Source organism: Fopius arisanus, unplaced genomic scaffold (assembly GCF_000806365.1).
Source record: "Fopius arisanus strain USDA-PBARC FA_bdor unplaced genomic scaffold, ASM80636v1 scaffold00026, whole genome shotgun sequence".
Lineage (NCBI taxonomy): Eukaryota > Metazoa > Arthropoda > Insecta > Hymenoptera > Braconidae > Fopius > Fopius arisanus.
Window position 1 is genome coordinate 494330 of NW_011887765.1, and position 13310 is coordinate 507639.

At 38.7% G+C, this 13310-nt stretch overlaps 1 protein-coding gene across 5 annotated transcripts in view; it reads left to right on the forward strand.

The window, feature by feature from the left end:
• The window catches only part of dac (dachshund), a 160239-nt gene that overhangs the window by 68601 nt on the left and 78328 nt on the right, over positions 1–13310 (forward strand). For all 5 annotated transcript variants that reach the window (XM_011302142.1, XM_011302141.1, XM_011302144.1 and 2 more), the window contains 2 exons: positions 9551–9779; positions 11890–11949. In XM_011302142.1, the coding sequence (XP_011300444.1) occupies positions 9551–9779; positions 11890–11949 (289 nt within the window). The remainder of the gene's footprint in view (positions 1–9550; positions 9780–11889; positions 11950–13310) is intronic.

Below are 13310 nucleotides of genomic sequence, written 5' to 3' on the forward strand. Positions count from 1 at the left end.
ATCCCTAATATTCTATCTTGTTATCATCCTCTTTATTTTTATTTTCTTTTTTGTGATGCCCACACGTGTACCAAACATTGAAGGGGTTTCACCCTTTTCGAATTCGCATATGAAGCCGCGGGATACATCGATATATTTATTCTTCCCATCACTTTTAATTTCATAACAGACAATGTAACAGCCCCGCTGTGCCCATCAGCCATTTGTCCAGGGTATGAAATGTATACACCCAATTGACGAGTGTTATCGCCATTGGATCTGCGGGTCTTATTAATCGGTGAGAGTTTAAAAAAAATTGAGTAGAAAAAAAAAATCTAGAGCAGTGCGGAATAGCAGGTTGGGATTTCCATTGAAATTGATTCGTCATTTTTGAAAGCTGGCGATTGGATATATATTGACTTGGAACAATCATACAATCACTCCGCAGGCATTGTAATTAATTTTCGCCAGTTTCCACATTTACCTTTAGCTTGTGCCAATAGAAAGGGGTGGTATTAATTCATTAACCATTTCGCTACTGGGTAACGTATTTGCCCGTAAAATTGACACCCCTTAGGGCCTTTCGAATTGTCGACATTTCCTGAACAACGATTATTTACTCAAACAATTCTCCCTGCTGGAGCGAATAACTGTGGTATGAGGTCACTCCAATGTTGTGTCAATACGTCGAATAGAGAGTGATTGGAAAATTTCGTCATCTTTCCCCGGATGTTTATCGATCGGTCCAATTACCTTTTTATAATTTGCTTTTTTATTTATGATCGTTTAAGGAATTCTTTGCTGATGTTTCCGGTGAAAACCTCATCAGTTTGCAACAAGTAGCATTTTCTATCAATTTTTCCGAATTTTTTTACTTGATAACAAATTCACTGGAATTCACAGGAAATTACTTTGAAGTTATACAATTCCGGTAATTATTGTAGAATTCGTCGGAAATTTAACGGTTAATATTTTTTTCAGTTGATAATTCATGTAAATTTTGGATTTTCTTATTCTTAATAACCGGAATTTGAAAATATAAATTGAATAAAAATATGAATTGAACAGAAATGTGAATTCTTCACATAAACCTGTAAAAATTGAATAACAAAAAAAAATCGTAATCGAAAAGGAACGATAAAAAAATAAACAATGAAAGCAACGAAAAATTTAAGATTCACGAAATCATCGTTTATTCTTCGATAAACGATGAGAATTTATGGCAAGTGTCAGAGATATTGCAATTCTCTCTACAATCTCGACAATCCTCATTCCCAATTTGTTAATTACACGACGCGAACGGATGAGCCAAAACCATGGGTCAACCGCAATTTGCGTGGCACGAGAGCGCGTACTGTGGTTTACCACATTACTCGGTTACTACTGTACCACCGCAGTAAATTCACACACAACCCGAAATTCACGTCAAATTTACCATGTAAACATCCGGCTGAATGAGTCAATTGCAATCGCGGCCATTTTTCGAAGTAATTATTAAAAGTTGACTCGACAATCGCAAAGATCACTGAGAAAAAAAAAATTACTCACACAAAATGAATTGACTTATGCCGAATAAAATTAATTTTTTATCGCGACTATCGCGAATTTGATATCGCATTGTAAATCGAATATAGTAGAGATACTTTTTTGATCCTATGGACGTACAATGGTAATTTTTATTGTTTAATTATGGTCGTGTAATTTTGAACATGAATTTCGCACCGAGATGTCATTGCTTTGTATTTGGTATTTTTACGTGCGTCGATGTTCGACAGGGATAAATGACAGGTTTTATTGGCTCGATTCAGCGGTGACCTACGACCGGCAACAGTTAATCAATGCTTTTATGAGCATTCACTCGGCTAGTGTCCAGCCACCACCCACAGTCCGACAAATATAGCCCCCATTCTGGAGCAAATGTTCGCTAGAGACATTAGCTGGTGAGTTTCTCATTTCGAGCGCAATTAATTCGCTTTTGTCACCCATTTATTTTTCCGACAAAATGTCTCCTTTTTCTTACGCGAGACCGAGGGCGTGTTCAATTATAAAAATCATGATAGAAAATTTCAAAATTAAATGAGTTTTCAATTCAAATTAGCCGCCGAAGACAATTCAACCAATGAGAATCAGCGTGACTGTTTCGAGATATCGATAGTCTCGATGTTTGTACATTTGTATAGGATCTTTGTCAGCGGAAGTCGTTCTTTTACGATATATTTAAATCCTAAAAATTATAGGAGAGAAATGTATAAAAAAATTACCCCGTAATTTGAGTAATTGCGTAATTTATCGGTTTTCTGTGATAAATTACGTGGAATTGGGGTAAAGTATGTCTGAACTATCAAACATTTTTGTCTCAATTTTTACGGTTGAGTCCCGCAAAAATCTAATTCTAATACAAGCACATGGCAATCTCTGAAATAATTTTTTTTTATCGGGATCGATTTTATCAACGGACTGCGGGAGAATAAATAGTCATTTCCATAGACATCCGTGCGAATGAATCAGTATTTTAATACTCGAGAATTTGTCAACGATCGGGTTTGTGTTTACATCGATTGCCCTCTTGTTTTCACAGTGAACGACCTCCGAATAAAAAATTTCTAAGTGCGCAGAATAAAATTGAAATGAGCGATCCCACGATTTCAGAGATTGTCATGTGTTAGCGTGAGAATTTAATTTCAGGGGGATTCAGCCTTGAAAATTAAGACAAAAATTTTTATTAGTCCCTACCACTGTACCTTGTACCCCAATTTTCTGGAAAATTGCAGTAAAGCAATAAATTACGCAATTACTAAAATTAAGGGGTAATTTTTTATACATTCCTCTCTCCTGTTCTTTTTTGGATTTAAAGAATTGAATTCTACTGGAAGTATATAAAAATAGTAATTATCGCGTAAAAATAATGGTTTTCCGCGAAATTTCGAAACTGGCGAATTTGACGTCTCTATCCCTAAGATCATCAACAAAAACCGAGTGAAATTGTCTGATTTACCGACAGAACAGAATTCTTTGTGTGCGATGGGGTCATGGAGTTGGGCAGTAAAACCATAACACTGTTACCAAAATGAAGAGGTTTAATGCGAGAGGGCCGAATCCCCTAGCTCCCCATTCTTTCAACATTTTCATTTTTTTATTTCACCAACTTGTGCTTCACCGGTTCTCTCGTAAAAACAATCAAGCCCGCGCGTCAACACTCCAGACTTAAAAAAAATCCTGATTGTGACTGATGAGGAGGAGAGGGCGAGTGTGTTGATATAGCGAATTTATTGTTTTGCAGAGCAATTCTGTGGGAACAAAATGATTTTACACCCCTTGGACCGATAAACCGTGAATTCTAACCGAACAACGCGATTCTCTGTTCTTAGAACATAAAATAAATTCTAATAGCGTCACTCAATTATAAACAAAATCGCGATCATCTGAATTAAGCGACAAAAATTCATCGAGTTTGACGAAATAAATTCTAAAAATCAACACTTATGCATATCTCCTCAATACGTCCAATTGAAAATAACACCGAGTGCTGCAAACATTCAAAAACTTCACTTTTTAATTTACAAAAATATATTCCACGACACCTCCACCCCGAGTTAAATAACTCTCAATTCCTCAACTCATCCTATCAAAATACATGAAAATATTTTCCATAAAATAATTTCTCTCCGCAAATCCTGTACACTTGCCACATACACGCGTTTCAGGATTAAAGAGTGCGTCCAGGAGCCAGCGGGGACATACAACCCCTGCATTTGTTATGCGTAAAACTGAGCAGAAACATGCTCTTTATTTTAATTACCACATAAAACGATAAACAATGCCCGCAGATGCTCCACAACCGCGGGATTATGCGACGGCTGTGGAGACCCCCAGCGTTACTCTGCAACTACCTCCCCCTCTCTTTACCCATACCTACCCCCCTTCACCACCCCTCTTTTCCCACCCCCTCGTCCCCTCTTTTTTTACCTCCTTCATCCTCATACCCATTGAGCCTCAATGTTTTTGGTCCGGCATTTTCCCGGAGCCACTGACAGTAGCTTTAAATCGTTCAACAGTTGTACTCATATGGCGTATCAAAAGACATAAACCTGCCAACCGTAAAAACTTCATGAAACACACACTGGATATGCCTCACGCCATTCCGGCTTTTCGGACTTTTTATTGCCCTCTCTCCACCTCTTCTCACCCATTCCCAGTGATACTCGAGAAAACCAATTCGCCTCCTGCGTTTCAATTACCGACGATTAAATTTTGAATTATGCAAAAGTACCGACCTGAACCTACGGTCACATGTCTCCATGAAATCCTCATTCATACTGATGGTTCATTTTGAGATATCGAGTGCGTGGAGATTGGAAATTGTTCAATGAAAAGTGTCCAGTCATTTTTATTGATGGTAATCATTAGAAAAACGATTACATCAATTTTGAGATCGATTGTGATGGGGTTGGAAGAATTAGAATTTTGTCATATTCAAAATTACACCAGTTGTGCACCGAATTTACCCAACTTTTGGTAAAATTATATTAATTTTGGTGGTCGTGGTTGCAATTGTTTTGCAAATTACACAGATCCCACAATTGCGCTTCACGGAATGAGATTTCGGGGAGATTCTTAACGACAAAAATAGTGCAAATACTTTGCTCACGTTGAAAAAACAAAAAGAAATAAAGAATGACGTAGGGAAACCGGTATGAGATGTTGGATGTCAGCAGGGCATTCTCATTCCATCCCTCTCATTCCATCTCTCGTTTACAGCGGCGCCGTTTGTCCCGAATGAATAAAAGTGCCCTACCTGCTCCCGGGACCAGTCAGTCAGAAGATATTAATAACGAAATATGATATAATAGAAGCATCCCCATGCGAAATACAATACAATGTTTATGCACCGGATTAACCGATGTTGCTTTTTGTTGTATTGCGTATGTGTGGAGGGACAAACGAATGGAGAAATATCGATATGAGAGAGGGCATTGAGGAATTGACGGTGTGGGGCAACTGCAAATGCTTCCAATGTATATCTCGAGGGCCCACAATAATCATTTTCAGAGATTTCGTGGGCAGATGGTTATGGAAAAACCCGAGGCTCTTTCTCGATCCTAACCTACGATACCATGAGATTTATCTTTCAGATTAGGACTACATCCTTTTTTAGGGCTATATCTCCTGGAAATTATTTCTCTCTTTCTGTCAATATTCTTTATCAGAGACAATTAACGATTTTTAAAAACAGCTTCTGCAGTTTGGAATTGAATTTCCGCGTTGCCTTCCCAGAAATAATAATTTGTATTCACAGAGTGTGAAAATATCGAATATAAGATAGAAAAATAGTTAGAGTAATGAATACCGATGATTGATAGTTGTGGTTTGAATTCCGGGGGTTAACGATAGCAATTTTCCCCCGCAATCAATGATTTCCCCCGAAAAACGAGCTAAAGTCTGATGAAGTTGGCAAAAAATGGTCCAAGTATCGAAATTAAAGAAGAGGAAGACAGAATGGGCGCACGAGTGCGGTGTCGGTCTCATCGAGACGTGAAGCGTGTAAATAATACTGAGGGCTGATTGTGGGCGTGGCTGACAGAACTCTAAAAATCCTCGGCTATATATCAAATGGTTTACTGCCTTCGGATGATGCCCTCTGTAGTGGCAGAAACGAAACGAGGGAAGAACAAATACTGTACAAAAGAAACGTGGCGCTAACGTGATTTCTGCGAGGCTACACCGAGTGTAAAAGTCGCCAGACGAGGAACGAGACTGGATACCCCCAAGTGAAATTGCCAATGGAAAAATAGTGAAGAGAGTCGTGACTTTTACTCTCGTCTCTCGGTGAACATTATTGTCTCCTGTCGAAATATTGGCTTCTCGCCGCTTCTATTTGTCCCGCCTATGTCTCAATACGCCTTTCAATTTTGTACGAAGGTAAAATCCGGTGCACCAAGTGGATATAAAAAAAAAATAATGGGGTGAAGGCAAATGGCGGGAAAGAGAGCTCAAGGGGCCTTCAGGGCCTTCTTTCGATTCCTGCACTCTCTGCCCTTCCCTTGCACTTCTCAGCTCTTCTTCAGTGATTACTCGAAAAACCGGATTCCACATGTACAAAACTTGGTTTCCCGCTTTTATGTGTATCTGGCATGTTCATTGCTACAGAACTTTACTGCTGAATTTTCACGGCCACCAGCTTTCGACTTCTGTCTTTACGATATGACAAATTGCGTGTGTTATCCCTCTTGGAATTATTCTTCTGCAATATTCAAGGCTATTCAAGTACTTTTTACGTACTTTTATTAACAGCAATTGCACATTCTCTTGCGGAGGATTTGTCTATTGAACATTCAACTCAGGGAAAAATTCGTGATAGTTTGAAAAATATTTTGCTTGTTATTCGTTGTTTAAACAACGAGAAACGCGTGAAAAAGTGGAAGAGTGGAAATGTGGAAATTTCATCCCCACGTCATGGTCACAATGTTATCCCTCATCGGAAGGATGTGGAGGGTCTGAAGGTCTGAAAGCAAAGCGAATGCACAAATGACCGCTGAAAATGACGAAGTAAAGGATGGAGAGAGGTGAAAATAAAAGGGAAAAAGGATAGTGGAGGAGGCAAAACTTCAAAGAGGGAAAACGTTGAGGTGGAAGTGAGATGCATGTTGGTGGTGGGTCTTCTTCGGGGTCTGCGCATGCCACTGCTAGAGGAGAGGGCTCCAGACAGAAAGTGGTCCGTATAATTATGGGTTGTCACCTCATCAGCTCAAGAGGGGGGCCAAGGGGGTTACACACATATACCTTTATGTGTGCCATATGCAGAAAACCGGTGAAGGAACTTTGAAGAGATTCGGGATAGGGTTCTACGTGCGCAATCTTTGCTCTCAAATTGTGTTTTATCGCTTCAACATTTCGGGGACTGGTGATTGGAGGGATCCGAGTGATCGTTCCTGGAAGGCTTTGATCGTCTTCGTCGCCAGGGAAACTCATCTGCAATCATAGGCCATCAAAACATTTTCAATTCTTTTTTTTTTCATTAATAAAGTCGAGACATTTTGACCAAATGCCAAAATTTAAACTTTTATTTATTTCATTGTTTTTGGTGGAATCAGATATTTTTTAAACGTGTGATTAACCGGAGAATTATCACCGTTTTTCATGGAAAGCTGCAATTATTTGCCGGCCTCATGATTAACGATCCTGCGAAATTTTAGCATTTTTCCTGAAATTTCAGGAGTTGTGGATGCAGCGAATAAATTATTGGTATGAATATTTATGCAATCTATCGATTTTTAGTTGATTTTTCAAAAGGTATCGATCCGTTTGCACGCCATTAGCATTCGCCAAATGATATTATAACCAACAACCGATGATTTTAGTTGCAGTTGATGCAATAGAGCGTCGAATAAAGGGAGTTTTGAAACGCCATAAGTGGAGAGTTTAGAGGGATTTCATTAAATCATATGGATTGGCTATAATGTATGTTATTGAGCGGAGCGTTCAAATCGCGCTCTATAAGTTGTAATAAGTCCAATTTTAAGGCCCCGGTCATGGGGGATGGGGTTTGGTGGGGCCAGTGGTTGTCAGAGTTGAGGATATCTTTTAACTCAATTTTTCATTTTACTTTATTTATATTTTTTTTCGCCCATGTACTTGGGTTTCGAGGGGATTCGACAAAATGGGTCTGGGTGGCGAATGGAAAGAACGGAGAATCGAATGATCACTGGTAAATGTTGGGACCGGCAAGGGGCCCTTCAGCGAAACCCACCACTTACTCGTCAAACGGCCCAGCCGGTCCTACGAAATCACTGCCATTTAGATAATTTGTAATGAATAGGCATTCGGATCGTAGTCTCTTTTTTATTTTATCTCTGTTTTTGTGTCCTTCCCACCTTTTATCCTCAACCCAGTGCTGTCAGGCCACTCCCATTTTGAATCACTCGATTCGGTTCACCATCGGAATAAAATCTGTCATTTTTCCATGGGATTTCATTTATCAAGTCAATTACCGGTTTATAAAACGTTTGAAAATATTCTTTTCTTGAAATTTCGCGGTTTGGAGCGCGGGATTTCAAATTTTTGCATTCTGTAGACTTTGGATTTCATTGGATTATGGGGAATTATTCTTTTTTTATAATTCTGGCTGCAAAGGGGCTTTTGATGCTAGAAAGAAATCGATATCTCATGGACCGTTTTTAACGAGAAAAAAATCCAGGAATTTACCATTTTCGTGAAATCAAATCAATTTTCGAAAATTTATCATAAACAAAAAAATTATATCCGAGTTACAGAAACAATTGAGATACAAAAATGAATTAAAAATAAAAACAATTGCAAAAAACGCATATTTGAAAAAATGCGCTCGTCCATTTTCGACCAAAATTCAAGTTTTGATTATGAATTTTCAAATTATTGTAAATTTTTAATACTTACCTGCGCTTTTAATAATTTTCATGAATCACGCTTAAAAAAAATAGATCATGTCCAAGTAATTAAATTTCTTTGCGCCCAAGTACTCAAAGCCTTCCGAAAGAAATTTTTCCACAATGTCCCATTAATTCCCGAGTGAAAAAAAAAATTAATTCGAATAAACAAGCGACATAGGCTTGACGGATCGGTCTGCTTAACCAAATATCAATCACATTGGTTAGTACCTATCACTACACTCTGCATATAATCTTCCCGTTGATTTCCACCGGCGGGTGTTTGCCGATCGACTTAGACCTCTCTTGAAAAAAAAAAAGCCCCCGAGATTTTCAACCCCCTACCCCATGAAACAGTGATGGATCCCCCTGAACACCCGGATATCAACAGATTTCAGAAAGCCAGGGCGATAAGTAACCCCTATCCTCTCGGTTTGAGTCATCGATGAAACGAGAAAAATTAACGAGAAAAAATTACTGGTAGTTGTCACGTGATTTACTGGATATATTCTGATCCAAGTTGGAAGGGAATCAGTCTTGAATTCATCCTTTGGAGGAGTTATAATGTATGCGGTGTCACGTTTCACCCCCAGGATGCGTCATTGATGCTCGTTTCTTTCCCCAACTCTGTCGTTTGTTATGCCACTGCCAACAGTTGGTCTTGCCACGATAAGTCCTCGTCCTGCCAAAATCTGTACTTTCTCTAGAATTCTCCACCACGCGCCCTCCATCCGTCAAATTTCTCAGAAATTCTGACATCTTCGAACGCGAATTTACCAGACAGTTTCAGCTTTCATCCAGTGCACGAGTCATTTTTCTCATAAACTCAGGAAATTATTTCAGGACATCTCATATTTCCAGAAGTTACTCTCCCCTCGTTTCCATTAAGACTCTCCTATAAATAAAATTCCATTTTTATCCTGGAAATTGAATTAACCATTTTTTAAATATACGTTTTATTTAATTGTAAATTTTTTCAAATTTTGTACACATGTTATAATTATTTTTATTTTACATGAAGAAAATTCTTGATTGAAGATTTTTGAAGATATGTTTATGTATAGATTGTAATTATTAAAAAATGATTTGAAAATTAAGTTTTTTGGAATATCGGGTTATCTTGGAAAGGAAGCGTTGAGATTAATTGTTAGGCGTTCTTTATTTTCCAGATGTTTCGAGGATGGAAAAATCCCCCCTCCTTGCCAATGGGTATAATCAACCACCCACTCACCTGAGTCACATGCAGTACATGCAGATGGGAGGACATCCGGGCGCAGGACACACGGCGATCCTCTCGCCTGCAAATCTTCCCCATCATCTACAGGCACAGGTGCAGGCTCGGGTAGAGCAAGGGCTCAAGGTCAACCCTAATATGGCCAACATGGAGGCACTTGCGAGGTGAGTATCACTCCCATTAGAAATTCAAAAATATAAAACCATCAGCTTCGAAACTCCAAAATTCGGTAATTGTGATTCTCTTTTCTTCTGGATCAAAGCGAATTAATCAAGTTCTACTTTCTTGCTAAGTTGTGATGAAGCCACTCAAAGGAGCCTTTTAACTCTCCCCTTAATATTTCGATTCAATTCGTACCCTTGATTTACCCACTAATGATATATATTTCTGGCTAAATGATGAACTCCCACAGCGGGAAGTATTTTCATTAACTCCACCTCCTTCACTCAGTGAAAACTGTTTAGCTCTTTCAAATTTTCGGCTGAATTTTTCGGGAAACTTGTTCAATTTTCTGGTATATAAATTATGCCTGTCATACAATCACTGCAAGAATTTTAACCCGCGAAATTTGATTAATTGGCGGCGAAGTTGATTGAATTGATTGAATGTATTCGGATAATTTGGAAGGGCTTGAGATTTTGTAGTGGACAATTCGGTGCATTTTAGTGGAGTTTGTGATTTCTGGTGTATTTCAAGAGTAGGCTATTTGCGAGGCCAAAAGAATTCAGCATTAAGAGGATTTGAAGAGTTCGAAGGAAGCCGTGGAAATCCGAGGGGTCTCAATCTTTTTCTCTCTTTATTTTTCTTATCCAACTTGAACACTCATTCTTGATTTTATCCTCGTCTTGTCAATGCTCCGCCACTCGTTTTGTTTTTCTCCTGCGTCACTCGCGGATTTCTTGTTTCTCCGGTATTTTGAGGGTACAACTGGTAAAGGGGAAAAAAATCACCCTCTGTCTTGGGAAAAAGAACGAGTGCATCGACTTGACACACGACCCCAATGGCTCTCACACCTGCTGAGTGTTCTAGAAAATCCAATTGTCTATTTAAACGCATTTTTATCATAATCCACGTGAACATCTCCGGTATTTTCCTCGTTAATTCTACGAATCTTCTACTTGTTTCGGGAATCGACAATTAAACATTAACACAAAAATTCATAACAGCAATTTAATCCCTCATTTGATTATGCCCTTATCTAATCCTCATACGAGAATCTTCAAATTCTCTCTAAAGTCTAGAAATCTCATTTTCATGTTTGTAAACAAATATTTCCGTTCAATTACTTCTCAAAATAATAAATAAATGAATAAATAATAAATAAAGAAATTCCTTACTCTTTAGGTGCAAATAGTAATTTTTTATCAGTGAAAAAAATTCGCGAATTTTCGGTAAATGTCGTCAGGAAATTTCCCACACTCCGAGATCCCACAAATTCCTTATCAATTATCGAAAAATAGTTGGTCTTGTCCCCCTCCCGCCCCCCCTTATTTATCCCCAATAACAACGTGAAGGCGACCCACCACACGTTCTGCATTATGATTTCACCGCTTTGCTTTTAATTAAAATGCAAATCTATCGTTTGAACGGGCAGAGAGTGCGAGAGAGATGACGAAGTAAGACGGATTATGTCTGAGGGGAGGAAGAGACAAACACCGGAATATGATTAATTCAGCAACCCCTGCCTCCTGTGTTCATCTCTCATGTTCTCTTCGGACTTGTGACCTACGATGTGACACACATAAGTTCACTTCACAATCTCAGACATCTGAGATTAAAAAAAAATACTCCACCTCCTCTCCCTTACCCAGGATCGAATGAATTTCCCTTCGATAATAATCCCCGTCCTTGATGAGTTATAAATAAAAATGTCCTCTGAAGAAAAAAATCTCAACGCAAAAGTGCGTAATAACGAATCGGAAATTAAGTCGAGTGTATATTTTCTTAGCATGTCTTTTTAATCAGGAAAACTTCAAAAGGAGTTTTCTACCCTCGCTGATTGATTCAACAGGAACAAATTAGAGGGGGTGGAGGGCTCGGGTCTAATGAAATGTTGATGAAGGAGTAAATGGTCTCGGTTCAGTTTTTTATTTATGTCTTAAAAATTATGGTACACTGAGATGAATAGAATTTTTCGATTGATTTCCAAAACAATTGATTTCAAAAGGAAACCGAAAAAAAACTGTTTTTATTGGGAGTTTAATCAACGAAAGAAAAATCCTTTACTGATTTTCTCTTAATTCATAAATAACGATTAATTGTTCTGATTGGCAGGTCGGGAGTCTGGGAAAACTGCAGAGCTGCCTACGAGGACATAGTGAAGCACCTTGAAAGGTAAATCAACCACCAATTAAAATCTAATGCACAAAGTAAAATATATCCGTTATCAACCTCAACGGGAAAATACTGTCAACCCCAAAATCGCAGTTTAAATGACTCGTGGAAGTATTCCCGGGATAGGATCATTCGCCTCCCCCTCATAATTCCCAATTAACCGAAAAATCACATGCATCCGGGGTGCATGGACAATATGAGTCGGTCAATCCCCGCGGAAAAACCGATGAGACAAAAATTCATCCGGCGATGATCATGAAAACGGTTTTCGATCGGTTGGATATGGACTTCCGATAAATCAGCATTACCGTCAACATCGAGTTTCCGGCTGCAGGACGGGTTGATTCCTCTCACTTGACGGGGTAATACCAACATGATTTGTACCGTTCTACCACCCATCCACCCCCTCCGCCCTCTTCACCCTCTTCGCCCCCACCACCCCCATCCCCCTCTCCACCCAATTCGACGTGTCGTTTCTCCCTCGGAGCGTCACGCAAAACCGACGGTTTCACCGGTGATCCTAACCACTTGTCACTTCACGCGACGCAGATCATCGTCACGACGTGCCCGTCCATCATTCAGGGATTAAATCATTCGACTGCCCCCGCAAAACTACCGGGGACAGGCCCACAATTCCAAAATCCTTATTCAACGCATGACTGTTCTGTCAAATCAAACATTTCGATGTCAAAGGTCGTAATTAGTGGTAATTAATTATTTGAATTGCATGTGGAGAAAAATTTATAGGCAAATGTTGAATGCAAAAAAATTGAATTTTTTTAAAATCAATTTGAAGTCATTCGAAAGTTGGATAATTTAGTTTTTTTTTTGAAAAAAGGGGTTTTGGAATTGCATTGAATATTCAAAAAATTACTTTTTCCTTTTAATTAAATTGAATCAATAATAAATCCTTTAAATTTCTGTTTTCAAGAAATTATATTACGTTATATCTTTCTTCAAAGAAAAAATATGGGAATAATCATTGAAATTGCAATTACCATTGCACTTGCAGAAATTTTGCAATAATAGAATAAAAAATAAATAACTCGAACTCTTAATTTTTCAAACTGTTTTAATCCTCTCAATTTCGTTTGTATCTCGTAAATCCGATCGTAAATCGGACTTCCTCCATTTCGAAAACCCGCAGCTTTTAATTAACCGTTTTTCTCAGTCTGTTAATTCAAATGGGATCTCACGTACTCAAGATGGATTAGCATAAACAAATCATCTGGATTAAAACGTATGGCCGCTCCTCTCCCCGTTATTTCGTCCAGAAGTGTTAGGAATCCTCGGGTCCATGTAGAAATCAGAAGGACAAACAATTAATAACCTCTGCGGGGGCGCCTCGGAGAAATGCACAG